At 35.0% G+C, this 15,196-nt stretch overlaps 1 protein-coding gene across 1 annotated transcript in view; it reads right to left on the bottom strand.

Moving 5' to 3' along the window:
- LOC148946695 (uncharacterized) overlaps window positions 1-10,618 on the bottom strand; it is a 95,860-nt gene extending 85,242 nt beyond the window's left edge. Inside the window, exons 1-2 of the mRNA XM_089096395.1 lie at window positions 10,507-10,618; window positions 9,143-9,289 (exon numbers count right to left, since the gene is read on the bottom strand). Of these exons, the coding sequence (XP_088952521.1) occupies window positions 9,143-9,289; window positions 10,507-10,618 (259 nt within the window). The remainder of the gene's footprint in view (window positions 1-9,142; window positions 9,290-10,506) is intronic.
- Window positions 10,619-15,196: the final 4,578 nt, after the last annotated feature.

The following is a 15,196-nucleotide window of genomic DNA, read 5'->3' on the forward strand; positions in this document are numbered from 1 at the left end:
CCTGTATCCCAGAGCTTAGAACCTAAATTCGGGATAAGAATTCTACTTTTTAACAGGATGAGGGATAAGCATGAGCATAATCTTTAAAAATTATTTAAGCTTAAAATTGTTGGAGAGGCCCATCATAAGTCTCAAGGGGGCAGAATTAGGTCTGAGCGGCACATATCCCCCTATCCCAAAGCAATTCACGCCAGGCTCAAGAATTAAATTGGATTGACTTACGACTAAGCCCAGGAAGGTCAATTGTGGGAAGAGGGAGGGAAATTGCCTCTTTAGTTTTTTTGCACTATCACTCAAAAGTACTTTTTTTAATTTTCACTGGAATATACCTTTTTTGGTTTGGAAAAAGTTAAGAAACAACAAATCTCGCTTTTACCCTCTAGATTTTTTTAAATACTTTTGCCCCCCTCCCCCTACATTTTCATGAATGAACGCCTCTGACTAAAATTCAACTAACTAAGCCTCAAGAATCAAGACTTGACTTACTATGGCTAAGAATGTATTCTATTATATGCGTAATTTGCCGTAAAAAATAAATTGTGCACAGGAATAAAACTATAAATTGTGCATCGTATTTAGACATGAAATATGCCTATAAATTAATTATTGAGCTAGGTTTGGTCACATTTGACATTTGGATGACGGTGTCAGAATTTTAGGATTAATGCTAGCAACTGACAACGAATTCCCTCACAACATTATGTCTCTTGGAGTAAGGAATTTGAAAATATTGCCAAATGTTTTCCATCCTCTTGGCTGAGAAGTGGTTCCTAATCAATGAGATTTTAGAGTAATTGGGAAACTTATATATGTTGCATCAAAGATGTGTTTATATTTGTACAATAACCTTGTCAATTTTGAAATACGAGATAAGATACATTAATTTTTAAATTGGAATTATCTCTATGATGATAACATTAATACCACATAATGGACGGGCAGATGATTTCAGATGTGCTCATAGATGCGGGAGGGGAGGACAAAATCTAAACCAAATTTAAAAAAAGATATTTTTTAAATATATGAGCCTATTCATCAGAGTAATATTGATGAGCAATATATGAGAGTAATTGCGAAAATTATATATGTTGTATCAAAGATGTGTCTATATTTGTACAATAACCTTGTTAATCTTCAAATACGAAAATGGATATATTCCTATTTAAAATTTGAAATATCGCTTTAATGACATCAATACCCTGAAATAAATTTTGAATGTGCTCGTAAAGGGGGGGGGGAGAAGAGCTTCAGATCCTATTCTAGTTTTGAAAAATGACCATTTTTATAAATACATGAGCTTATTGTTTATCAGGGGTGGATCCAGGTTTTTTTTTGGGGGGGGGGCGAAATAGGTTGATCCGATAAACTTGCGTTAGAAACAAGCTTAATTAACGCAATCTTGTGTTAATTAAGTAAATTACACTATTTCAGGCAATTGAAATTCCATGCTTACGATTGAATAACCAGTAAAATAGAATTTAAGTTTGGTGCTGATAAAGCAGAGTTACTTTCAACGGGGATTTGATCTCAATTTGGTTTGCAATTTTGTCTCCAAAACTTGATAGTCTGTTTTTTGTTTTTGTTTTTTAAATTTGAATGTCGGAAAAATTCAGAAACAAAATTGCCAAGAAATTTGGTTTTGGCTAGAAAATAAATGTCAAGTTTGACATAAAGGAGGATAAGAGTGACAAAGAAGATAATTTAATGAGGCTTTGTCATTTTTCAGTATTTTCTAATTTATGGCATCTGGCAAAAATATTTCAAATTATAATTTTAGTTTGAAACAAATCAAGAAAACTAAAATAGCAGTAAATCTCCAAAGGGTTGCCGTTAGCTCAACCATCTTATTACCTACAATTCACATGAATTATGGCTGTGATACTAGAACAACAATAAGAGCAAGGCCGTATCCAGAATTTTGTTCAGGGTAGGGGGGGAAGAATTTTTTCCATGGGAGGAAGGGGGTACAAAAAAACTTTAAAACCGCATCAAATATTTGTTTATATCTTAGTTATATTTTAAAAGTCGGACAAAAATTTCGCGGTGGGACTCAAATCTGCTACCCCCCCCCCCCCCTGAATAAGGCCTTAGATGTGAGAATGTTGTAATTAACTCTGAATCTTAATCTTAACATCTGATATAGCCATACAAGGAGCTCAGCAAGTATTTGCAAAAGTAAGTATTTCCCATTGGAAATACGATTTCTCTCGCTCCTCATCTTCTAACAGAAGGCATCAAACGGCGTATATCAGCTTTATATGCTTCCACTTATCTCTGCTAAGCGATTGAAGCTTCGTTTCAATTGCCATTATCAGGTAACGTTGTACAGCGCTGTTGCTCTCCCCCACATCCTCTACAATGCATCATTCCTGAAGCTTCTTGCAAATCATGATAAATTGAAAATCCGCTCCACTTTTTTTTCGTTTCGCAAAATACCTACTGATATATCCAATTTGGACTCAAATTGGACTCAAAAGCAATTTAAAGATCATCAATGGTCTCCACATCGCAGATCCTGCTATGCCGTTGCTAAATTTGTGGAGAAACACAATTAAAATATTTTCAAGACGTGCTTGGAGTTGACTTCGTTAACTCTAGTACGTTGTTATAGTTGTATAGTGATATTTTGCTTCTTTTTTCTATTTGCAGTGCTCCTTCATTTTCCTTTTGTACGAAGATGGGTTTTCAATAAATAATAATAAAAATAAAAACCTTTTGAGTCACAACACTTTTTACAAGTATTCCCTCTGTTCCTCTGTGATGAGTCTACTGAAGCCCTAGCGTTACTCCTTGGTGTATAATATGATCCAATTATATGCCCATACTTTGCCCTCATAGGGTAAAAATACGTTTATACCCAAAAACTGACGAGTTACATATGCCAATAATTTGAGCTGTTGAGCTGAATCTTGTTTTTGTGGGTATCCATTGGCCTGAACCCCCAAAACATTTAGCTTTTTCTATTTTTTCCCCAATAGTTTCATATTTACTGACAATTTTCAGAACAATTGACAACTGATCTATAAAAAAAGCTTTACTTTTCGAAATGCACTTTCTACGATTAGGATGAGGCATGTACAGAAAATATAGGTACTCCTAAATACTGTGGGTACCCCTAGGCCCGAACTCCAAAATATTATGATTTGCTACTTGTTCTCAGTAGCAACATATTTACAATAATTTTTTTTCGTGCTTCGACAAGGCCCCAGAAACCAGATATGAGCCATGCTGAATGAATACAAAGGCTTTGCAATGTTACTTTTTATCATTAGCAGCAATTTTATTCGACAGAAACGCATCTTCTGAAATGCTGAGTGGCTTTCACGTTAAGATTAGCAAAAATATTAAAACCTGCAAATGTGAAACAATACACATTTTCATCAACTTTGCAAGGACTTTTAACTTAGTTGAATAGTCTACTGTGAGCCACCAAATGAAATTATGCGCCAATGACAGTGACGGTTCTGGCCTCTCTTACACCTGTGACAAAATCTAGATTACCCCCGTCTCCAGTATTTGTACAAAATTTTCATCTATCAACAAAATTATTTCCAACAAACTTATGGGTACTTTTTGTCTTAAGCGTATAATTATTGCTAATATGTATAATTATTTGACATTATTGCTAATATTATGAATAATAAGTGCTTTACGCTGTAGCACCAGACTAGAAGGAATGGAATCGCTGACTAGCAGAGTGACTGCTAGCTGAATAAAGTAAGACTGGGCGTATAATAAGCGTATAATTAATTATTTCTAATAAGCGTATAATTATTTGACATTATTGCTAATATTATGAATATTAAGTGCTTTACGCTGTAGCACCAGACTAGAAGGAATGGAATCGCTGACTAGAAGAGTGACTGCTAGCTGAATAAAGTAAGACTGGGCGTATAATAAGCATATAATTAATTATTTCTAATAAGCGTATAATTATTGCTAATATGTATAATTATTTGACATTATTGCTAATATTATGAATAATAAGTGCTTTACGCTGTAGCACCAGAATAGAAGGAATGGAATCGCTGACTAGCAGAGTGCCCGCTAGCTGAATAAAGTAAGACTGGGCGTATAATAAGCATATAATTAATTATTTCTAATAAGCGTATAATTATTGCTAATATGTATAATTATTTGACATAATTGCTAATATTATGAATAATAAGTGCTTTACGCTGTAGCACCAGACTAGAAGGAATGGAATCGCTGACTAACAGAGTGACTGCAACCTGAATAAAGTAAGACTGGGAGTATAATAAGCGTATAATTAATTATTTATAATAAGCGTATAATTATTGCTAATATGTATAATTATTTGACATTATTGCTAATATTATGAATAATAAGTGCTTTACGCTGTAGCACCAGACTAGAAGGAATGGAATCGCTGACTAGCAGAGTGACTGCTAGCTGAATAAAGTAAGACTGGGCGTATAATAAGCGTATAATTAATTATTTCTAATAAGCGTATAATTATTTGACATTATTGCTAATATTATGAATATTAAGTGCTTTACGCTGTAGCACCAGACTAGAAGGAATGGAATCGCTGACTAGAAGAGTGACCGCTAGCTGAATAAAGTATGACTGGGCGTATAATAAGCGTATAATTAATTATTTCTAATAAGCGTATAATTATTGCTAATATGTATAATTATTTGACATTATTGCTAATATTATGAATAATAGGTGCTTTACGCTGTAGCACCAGACTAGAAGGAATGGAATCGCTGACTAGCAGAGTGACTGCTAGCTGAATAAAGTAAGACTGGGTGTATAATAAGCGTATAATTAATTATTTCTAATAAGCGTATAATTATTGCTAATATGTATAATTATTTGACATTATTGCTAATATTATGAATAATAAGTGCTTTACGCTGTAGCACCAGACTAGAAGGAATGGAATCGCTGACTAGCAGACTGACTGCTAGCTGAATAAAGTAAGACTGGGTGTATAATAAGCGTATAATTAATTATTTCTAATAATCTTATAATTATTGCTAATATGTATAATTATTTGACATTATTGCTAATATTATGAATAATAAGTGCTTTACGCTGTAGCACCAGACTAGAAGTAATGGAATCGCTGACTAACAGATTGACTGCTAGCTGAATAAAGTAAGACTGGGCGTATAATAAGAGTATAATTAATTATTTCTAATAAGCGTATAATTATTGCTAATATGTATAATTATTTAACATTATTGCTACTATTATGAATATTAAGTGCTTTGCGCTGTAGCACCAGACTAGAAGGAATGGAATCGCTGACTAGCAGAGTGACTGCTAGCTGAATAATGTAAGACTGGGCGTATAATAAGCGTATAAATAATTATTTCTAATAAGCGTATAATTATTGCTAATATGTATAATTATTTGACATTATTGCTAATATTATGAATAATAAGTGCTTTACGCTGTAGCACCAGACTAGAAGGAATGGAATCGCTGACTAGCAGAGTGACTGCTAGCTGAATAAAGTAAGACTGGGCGTATAATAAGCGTATTATTAATTATTTCTAATAAGCGTATAATTATTGCTAATATGTATAATTGTTTGACATTATTGCTAATATTATGAATAATAAGTGCTTTACGCTGCAGCACCAGACTAGAAAGAATGGAATCGCTGACTAGCAGAGTGACTGCTACCTGAATAAAGTAAGACTGGGCGTATAATAAGCTTATAATTAATTATTTCTAATAAGCGTATAATTATTGCTAATATGTATAATTATTTCACATTATTGCTAATATTATGAATAATAAGTGCTTTACGCTGTAGCACCAGACTAGAAGGAATGGAATCGCTGACTAGCAGAGTGACTGCTAGCTGAATAAAGTAAGACTGGGCGTAAGAGTCGACAAATATTGACAAATCTAAGATAAGTATTCCTCCAATTCCATGAAAATTATAAATTTGTTTACTTTTAACCAAAGATATTATAGATAGATAGATATTTATTGCAAAACAAAAGCCTCTTTGGGCCATGGCAAAAACAAACACAGTCAAACAGTTCGTAGTAACGAACTGTAAGTAAGGAGCGACCCGGCTCAATGGTAACCGAAACTCTAGAAAACGGGTTATTGATACCAATAGATATATCAAAAGAATCAGATTTCAATGCTGATTTCAAATATATAAGTTTCATTAAGTTTAGTGCTACCTATCAAAGGTTACGAGCCTGATAAAATTTGCCTGGTTATCAAAAACAGGGGGAAACACCCCCTACAAGTCATAGGACCTTAATGAAAATCACACCATTAGATTCAGCTTATCAAAGAACCCTACTGTAGAGGTTTCAAACTCCTATCTGGAAAAATGTGGAATTTTACATTTTTTGCCAGAAGAAAGAACACGGATGCGTGTTTATTTGTTTGTTTGTTTGTTTGTTTTTTTGTTGTTTTTTTTCCAGGGGTAATTGTATTGTCCCAGTGGTCCTAGAATATCTTGGGAGGGCTTATTGGAACGGAAATTAAAAGTTCTAGTGTCCTTATTAAGTGACCAAAAAAAATGGAGGGCAACTAGGCCCCCTCCCACGCTTATTTTTTTCTCAAAGTCGCCCGATCAAAATTTTGAGATAGGCATTTGGTTCAGCATGGTCGAAAATATGATAAATATGTCTTTTAGGTTGACTTAATTCCCCGAAGTTCTCAGAGGGAGGGCTAAAAGCTATGAACTTTACCCTATGTTAACATATGGTATTGGTTATTGGGAAGTATACAGAAGTTTTCAGGAGGTTTTTTTTCTGGTAGTGGGAGGGAAGGGTGGGTCGGTGGTTATGTTGGAGGATCTGTTCATGAAGGAAGTTTTCATGGGGGAAGGGAAATTGCCATGAAGGGGGCGCCGGATTTGCCAGCATTATTTATTGGTTATTGGGAAGTATACAACCATTTTCAGGAAGGATTTTTTCTGGAGGGGGGGGGCTAGAGGAGGGGGTTACTCTGGAGAATATTTCCGTGGAGGATGTTTCTTTGGGGGCAGGGACATGTCTATGAAGGGGGCGCCGGATTTCCAAGCATTATTTAAGAAACGATCAGAAATTAAATAAAAAAAAACAAGTTTTTTCAACTGAAATGTAAGAAGGAATATTAGAACTTAAAACGAACAGAAATTATAACGTATGTGAGGGGGTTCTCCCCCAAGTCAATACCTCGCTCTTTACGCTACAGTTTTTTTTTATTGCTTTCAAAAGACCTATCTATTCCAATTAAACGGCCTTTGTGATTCAAGGGTTTCTGAATCAAAATTTTTTTTAACTTTTAACGTAAAGAGCGTGGTATTGACTAAGGGGAGAACCCCTTCATATAAGTAATAACATATACGTAATAAAAAAACAATAAAAAACAAGCGATACGGCTCAATAGTAATTGAAACTTTTAAAAACGAAATTTTGATGTCAATAAATGTATCAAAAGAATGTGTTTATAATGCTGATCCTAAATATATAAATTTTATTAAGTTTAGTATTCCTCATCAAAGGCTACGAGCCTGAGAAAATTTACTCGATTTTTTAAAGAGGGGGAAACATCCCCTACAAGTGAAAGAATTTTAATGAAAATTACACCGTCAGATTCAGCGTATCAGAAAACCCTATTACATAGGTTTCAAGCTCATATCTGCAAAAATCTGCAACTTTGTATTTTTTGACAGAAGAAAAATATACGAATATAGAAGTTAGTTACGTAAGTTAATTTGTAAAGACATCCATTTAGCAAAAGAAAAGTAAAATTTTTATGCAAATAAAAGCTGCATTAACTAAAAAACGATCAGAAATTAAATAAAAAAAACAAGTTTTTTAAACTGAAAGTAAGGAGCGACATTAAAACTTAAAACGAACAGAAATTATTCCGTATATGAAAGGGCTGTCCCCTCCTCAACGCCTCGTTCTCTAAGCTAAAGTTTCACTCTGTCTTACAACTTTATATAAACAATAAAAAACTTTAGCGTAAAGAGCGAGGCATTGAGGAGGGGACAGCCCCTTTCATATACGGAATAATTTCTGTTCGTTTTAATGTCGCTCCTTACTTTCGGTTTAAAAAACTTGTTTTTTTATTTAATTGCATATAAAGTCAAAACAAATGATAATAACATATATAACAATAACTAAACATAGCCCATAGCCAATAAAAATAAAATAACATAACAATTGCAGCACAAACGCACACATAATACTATAAAACTAACTCACATAATCACACACAATGTCACACACATAATAATAATATTAATACTATTCGTGTATTCAAAAGCTTTTATACAGGGCCATGTACACTATACATCAAATATAAAAGGAAAAAAAAAGTAAAACTCCCTTCAGCCTTCTTTTTCCAAACCATAACAAATCTTCTTCACAATAGTTCCTTTTTTATCTTTAGGGCCTGATCAACAAATCTACATAATCTACACATGAGGCTAGGTATCGTCAGAGACAACATGCCCCGAAGTGAAAAATTACTTTTCCCCAAAATACCCTCCCTCAAATCAGTAAGCCCCTGGCATCGGCACAGAAAATGGTCCAGATTTTCCTCTTCAATATTACAAATGGGACACGTGTACCTAGACGCCGGGAACCCCTTACCTCCCTCAAATACTTTACTCCTCCATCTTAAAGGCAAACAGTTGGCCCGCAGCTGCAACCAACTTTTAACCAAAGATATTATATTATTAGTCTTCAAATGTCGGTCAAATTTCATTGAAGAGCAGAGCCTGGGTTGGAAAAAAATTCTGGGTTGTAAAAATTACATGATTGGTCATATGGGGAATTCTATGGAGAAACACAATTTTTGTGAAAAAAAAATAATGTGGCTAAGAAACTGTTCGTTCTTTGTACAGGCCTAAAATTTCACACAGAAGATGATATCCGAAGATATGCTTCCGAAATAATGTTAATGTCACAACTATATACCAGCAGATTGAAAGCACAATTTTTGACAAGACAGTTTTGGAGATTAAGCTCTCTTTCTCTCTTTTGGTTTACTGCTGTGATCTTCCTTTCCTCCTTCGCCTAAAGTCAGTATACAAGTCTTATTCTGTCCACAAACAAAAGACGCAAGGAAATCTTTTGAAGTCACGCTGTTTTGTGTCTAAAATATTCTAAGTTCTCTACTTTTAGCTAATTGGATTACATACCTTTTAAAACTAAAATACATTCAATTTTTGGAGGGTAGTCGTTTGGATAATTTGGAGAATAAAATTCTTTGAGACGCAAGTTTCCTTCAGTGAAATTCCGACAAAGAAACTCGTTCTTCGGTTTGTATTCCGTGAGTTGACAAAAAGCTGCAAAAAGAAATTAAATTTAAGCATATTATTTTGCACATTCAGAGAGCATAGTACCTATGCTCCTAACAAGTAAACAGGGTTTGGATTCCTTTTAGAGCTATGAGGGGAGGGGGGGGTCTCCATATGTAATGTGTGCTCACATATGCTAATGTTGTCCATTTCTACATGTTATCTTCGGACTCTATTGGGGGAGAGGGAACTGAGAACTTTTTTTTAACCATTATTGGTGCTCGGAAAGTATAAGGGAACGCCAATTAGATTCATAAGCTGAGAATCCACACACACACACTATATATATATATATATATATATATATATATATATATATATATATATATATATATATATATATATATATATAGTGTCGGGCCCCGACACTCGGGAGGCTTCTATATATGGATTCCCGTTGTCACTTGTCTTCTAACCGCATACGTGAGCATGTTCTTAATGTCATGACGTCATCACAGGTTCGTTACACCCACCCTGGGAAAAATACGATTTTTTCCCTTAAAGCTATGACCTATTTAGATTGTTTTGTGGTCGGTCATACTCATTTTCTCGCTGTCCTTTTAATCCTCGCTGTCATTTATCATCTAGCCATATATTACTTCGTTCTCGCTGTGGTATATCTTTTAGTCTAATGTATCTTTACTTCTTATTTTCATTCCTGATTCGTTCTACCCTTGATGTCGCATGTATTGTAACCGAATATTTCTTTGATATTCACTTTTGTTTTGACCTATTTTAATTTTTGCTGCCGGTTATCTTCGGACCAGATATTTTTTTGTTCTTCACTTTTGTTTTTGACTCGTAATTTTCGCTTACGCAAGTATTCTGACTGCATATTCATTTTCGGTTATCATTACTTTATATTTTTTGTCAATGCCCTTTACCTTAGCCTCTCGGATTGGTCAGATCTGGTCAGATCGGATTGGTCTTATCAGGTTTAATAATCTAGGTTCTTCATTTGCCCTTTAGGCATATAATTATCTCTTTACTGGCTTTACTTACTCTAGGCATTATGAAACTACTTAAAACGCCTTTTATAAATAGACTAACTACACTTGTATTTTATACTTAGCTATGTTCCTTTTGAAATGGCGTATGCGTCATGGATATAAAAACGAAACGTTCACTCTTGGGGGGGGGGGGGTTATGATATAATTTATTCTCTTGCAATGCACTCATAAATATTAAATCAATCACATGATTACTCTTGTCAATCATGTGTTTCTTGTGTAATTTTGCCTGCATAATAGACACTAAAAACGATACAACCACCACTGAGGCATATGTGACGTATGTATGCTTCTCGACTTTATTCATAGATATGATGTCACTTACATAAATATTGTTTTCCAAAATTGAGGCTTTTGAACGAATTTTTTGAAACTTCTGACCTATATAGATCGTTTTTTCAGGCCATAAAATCCCAGGATACCAATTTTCCCGAAAAAATATGGAGCTGTTTTCAAGGAAAAATATTTAAATAAATACATATATAAATAAATCCACAATAATTGCTCGTTTAAAAATATATTATATTTATATATGTTGTAGGAAAAAAGTAATTTTCTGAAAATATGATTTTTGCCGACATGTTTGTATTTTAAAAGGTTTTCTCGGCATCTCCTGGGTGAGAGGGAGTTAGAATTTGATTTTAATCTACAAAATGGCCGGGAAATCTAACAGATTCTTACTCAAACACTTGTAGTGCGAAGACGACTTCTAAAGGGGTAAACGACAAAACAGCTAGCTACTTTGGAATGAAGATGAACGCCTGCAAGACCAAGGTGATGAGAGTATCATGGCATGCAGAGACTGATCCCCCTCCCTCACCAAAGTTACTATCCGGGGTAAGGAAATTGAATGGGTCGACCAATTTATTTACCTAGGAAGTGTACTGACATTCCAAAACGACTCATGAAAAGACATCAAACGACGTCTGGCTCTGGCCTCCGCATGCTTCAAGTCCCTACACTCTATTTGAAAAAATAAGCATCTCCCCTTAAAACTGAAGATGCAACTCTTCCGGGTTTTAGTGATTCCAATTGCAAAGCTTGGAACAGATACATGGACTTTAAAAGCCGATGACAAGCACTGACTGGCGGCATTTGAAACTAAATCGCTCAGAAATATCTGTGGTATCACTTATCTTGAGCGAGTAGCCGGCGAACAACTGCTGTCCTCCTTTGATTACCTTCAAACCATCATGCAGATCGTCAAAATCCAACAGCTTCGATGGTTAGGACACGTTCAGCGCATGTTCCCAACCCAACTGCCTAAAATATTCTTTGAGGGAAGAATAATTGCCTCTCGCCCCAAGGGACGACCTCCCAAGTGCTGGTGGGAAAGCTTTTCTGACTACCCCACCCAAGTACCGCTGAGGACTTGAGAGGCATACCGAAAATATTGTTATGATGCCAATAGAGGAGAAGTTCCAAATCAGCCAACCCGGCCGGAGGGGAGTTAAGTATGTAAGTAAATATAGCAGTTCGTAAATAAGCTACAGTATGGCAACGTAACTAATAAATTTAGCTTTTATTTTGACTTAAAACTGGGCAAAAAGGAGATGTGATTGCACAAATGTCACCGAAAACTTTGAAGCGGAAATTTCACCGAAATATTACCAAGACCGAAAATCTTATGACCTATAATGCATAGATTTGAATCAAAATTGCACAAATTGGAGCATAGATTGCAAGAACAGTAGTCAAGATTCCAAGTAAAAAAAAAAATGTATACACGTGTAGAAATAACTGGGCCGCGAATTGAAAAAATGAAGTCGAGATTGCAGGTATTGAAGTCGAGATTGCGGGTATTGTAGCCAAGATTTCCAAGAAATGTCATTGACTGAGAATGAACAAATAGAGGCCAAGATTGGAAGAAAAGTAACCAAGATTCCCAGTAAACCCTTTTCATGAAAACATGGGTTAAAAATAGGAAGAAAGTATATTTTAGACCAAGGGCACCGGCAGAAAATTTTTCAGGGGGGGGGCACACACCAAGATATCAGTGGTTGCTGGGTGACAGGAAATATATTTCAGAAAATGTTTTTCGTAGGAATAAGTTTATTTTTAAATATTTTTATGAAAAAACTCTCAATTAAAAAGAGCAATTAAATTGCATGCAAAATGAAATAAAATACAATAAATTTTAAACTACAAGGATTCTTGGCAAAAGATTAATTTATTCAATTATTATGCATTCAACTTTAAAATAAAATCAAACTAAAACCAAAATTACAGAAAGATTTATTGCTTCAGTAAATTATAACAGATGTAGACTTGATAAATTTAATCTTAATTATAATATTAATTATATAATTAAGATGTAGACTTGTTGATTATAACAGATGTAGACTTGATACTTTTAATCTTAAAAGAAAATCAAACTCAAACCAAAATTACAGAAATATTTACTGCTTCCGTAGATTATTACAGATGCAACTTCCTACGCCTTTGGATAATTTATAGAAGGAGTATAGATACTCAAAACTCATCTTGCCTGCATAAATACCACGTTTTGATTTTATAACGGCCACGTAAAATGTACCTCTTTCATAACAGGACAATTCTCCCCCTCGAACTTAAATCCCTTTTATAATCAGACACTAAAAAAATAGAATAGTGAAAGAAAAACAAAATTTAAACTTACTATCCAGCTGTCAAATTGGCCCTCTTTCTTTTTATTGTCCTATTCAACTGAGTAAAATGAACAGGTTCAAAAAAAAATTTCGTTACAAGAGAATCTTATCCAATAGTTTGTGATAAAAGAAAAACCCGAAGTAAAAAGTGACTTGGACCAATATTCACCAAAACTAAAAATGGAATTCTCATGACAATTGCTAAACCGACAGTATTAGCTTTTTATGCTGATTCTAAATATATAAAATTCTTTCAGTTCATTGTTATCCACCCAAAACCAAAAATATGAGAAAATTTGCCTGATTTTTGAAAAAAAGGGAAACACCTCCCAAAAAGCAAGTGATCTTATTGAAAATCCCTTTATTAGATACATCATATCAGAGAGCCCTACCATAGAGGTTTCAAGGTCTGATATTCAAAATGTGGAATTTCGCTTTTTTTCCGAAGAAACATCGTCGATGCATGATTATTTGTTTTGTTTTTTTCCCCCAGGGGTGATTGAATAAAACTGAAGGTGCAAGATAATTGGGAGGGAGCTCATTCAAACGTAAATTTAAATCTCTTTTTTAAGCGACCATACAGATTGGGCCAGGGAAAGTCTTATTTTCTTGCTATTTTAGGCAAAAAACTGCGTCTTTACCCCGAAGAGGATGAATTTGCAATCAATTCAAAATTCTGAGAAACTAATTGATTTAAAAGTATCAATAACTATATTTAGTTAAGGAACCCACTTAGTTAAGGAACTCAGTAGCCCAAATGACCGGAAAGCTTTCATAAACAGTTTCTGTGAAAATGCAAATGACATAAGCAAACTTAGCAAATCTGCAAACGAATAGAAGCTTGGGGTCAGGTCAAAAGCTGCAGCAGTGAAAATCGTTGAGAAACCGAAATCTTCCAAGCCCGATCTTAATTTTACTGTTCTAGAACCCCTGCACATAGCTGTTCTTCGAAATGTCCCTGAGGACATGAACTGTGAAGGATTAAACAATCTGATCCCTTATAGTACGAAGACTGAACAGTGCGGGAAGTCCCGTTCTTTCAAAGTGTATTTTGACACTATCAGTGAGCTCCAACAATTCCTGAGTGTTTCGGTGATTATCGGCTACGAGCGTCTACCTGCAGTTCCATTTAAGTTCTTGCCAAAACCATGCTCTGTCACAAAATCGGTCACCTCGCTTCCCAGTGTACGGCTGAACCTTTATGCTCTAGATGTGGCTCAAATGAACATCGTTCTACGCGAGATGAACCATGCAGACAGCCGACATTCTGTGTTGATTGAAAAATTTGTAGTCACACGTGTTATAGTGTAAAATGTCCTTCAAACAGTAAACCATGAAAGAATTATCATCTGAAGCTTCTGCAGTTAAATGTGTATCGTGGAACATTAATGGCTCGTTCGCAAATAAATTCCGATTTTAAATGAGATAATTGAGCAAAATGAAGTTGTCTATTCACAAGAACATTTCGTCACAAGCCGCAGTAAAATTATTCTTAGTTTTAATAGTTCAGTTTCGGTTTATACAGTTTCCACGAAGCAGCTAAGTGGAAAAGGGCGACCCTCCGGTGGTGTTGCCACTATCGTTTGTTCGACTCAAAGATCTAGTGTATTCGAAGACAATGATAGCTTTCTAGCGGTTCGTGTTGAGGGCTGCGTTTTAATTAATGTATATTTGCCAACAAACTACCATGATGAGTGTTCGGAGTGTGCTTTCACTTTTTCTAGTGATGAACCCGGCCAGAGTTTTAACCGTATTAGATCCTTAAGCCTTAAATGCATATTAGTTGGTGACTTCAATTGCGATTTGACTGAACCGCTCTTATCTAGACCTTTACGTTCTACGCTGTTGCTTAGTATTTTTGGACACCAGTTTGATCTCAAGTGCAAAGATTTGAATTTTACTCACGTACACACCTCAAGGTCTACATCAGATCTCGATCATGTCGTAGCGTTTGCAAATCTCAGGATCTCGCCTGTCAAGGTTGTGCTTGAGTTTCAGCTGTCTGATCACTTACCAATACAGTCCTCAGCCGAGATTCCTTGTCACAGCTCCTATACACAAACACAAACAACGTCGAAAACACCTTTTAGGTCTCACCGTGATTTGCGTAAAATTAACCCTGTTTTATTTCAAGATGAAGCCACCAGAGTCCTTAGTAAGATCCGCGTCCTTTTCCATTTTCTCTCCAGATTTACTGCTCTTTCAAAGGAGGAAACACAACTATCAGTCGGCATATAGTGCGCAGAAATTAGCTATGC

Source organism: Artemia sp. Qi Xiang Cuo, chromosome 11 (genome assembly GCF_049724085.1).
Source record: "Artemia sp. Qi Xiang Cuo chromosome 11, ASM4972408v1, whole genome shotgun sequence".
Classification (NCBI taxonomy): Eukaryota; Metazoa; Arthropoda; class Branchiopoda; order Anostraca; family Artemiidae; genus Artemia; species Artemia sp. Qi Xiang Cuo.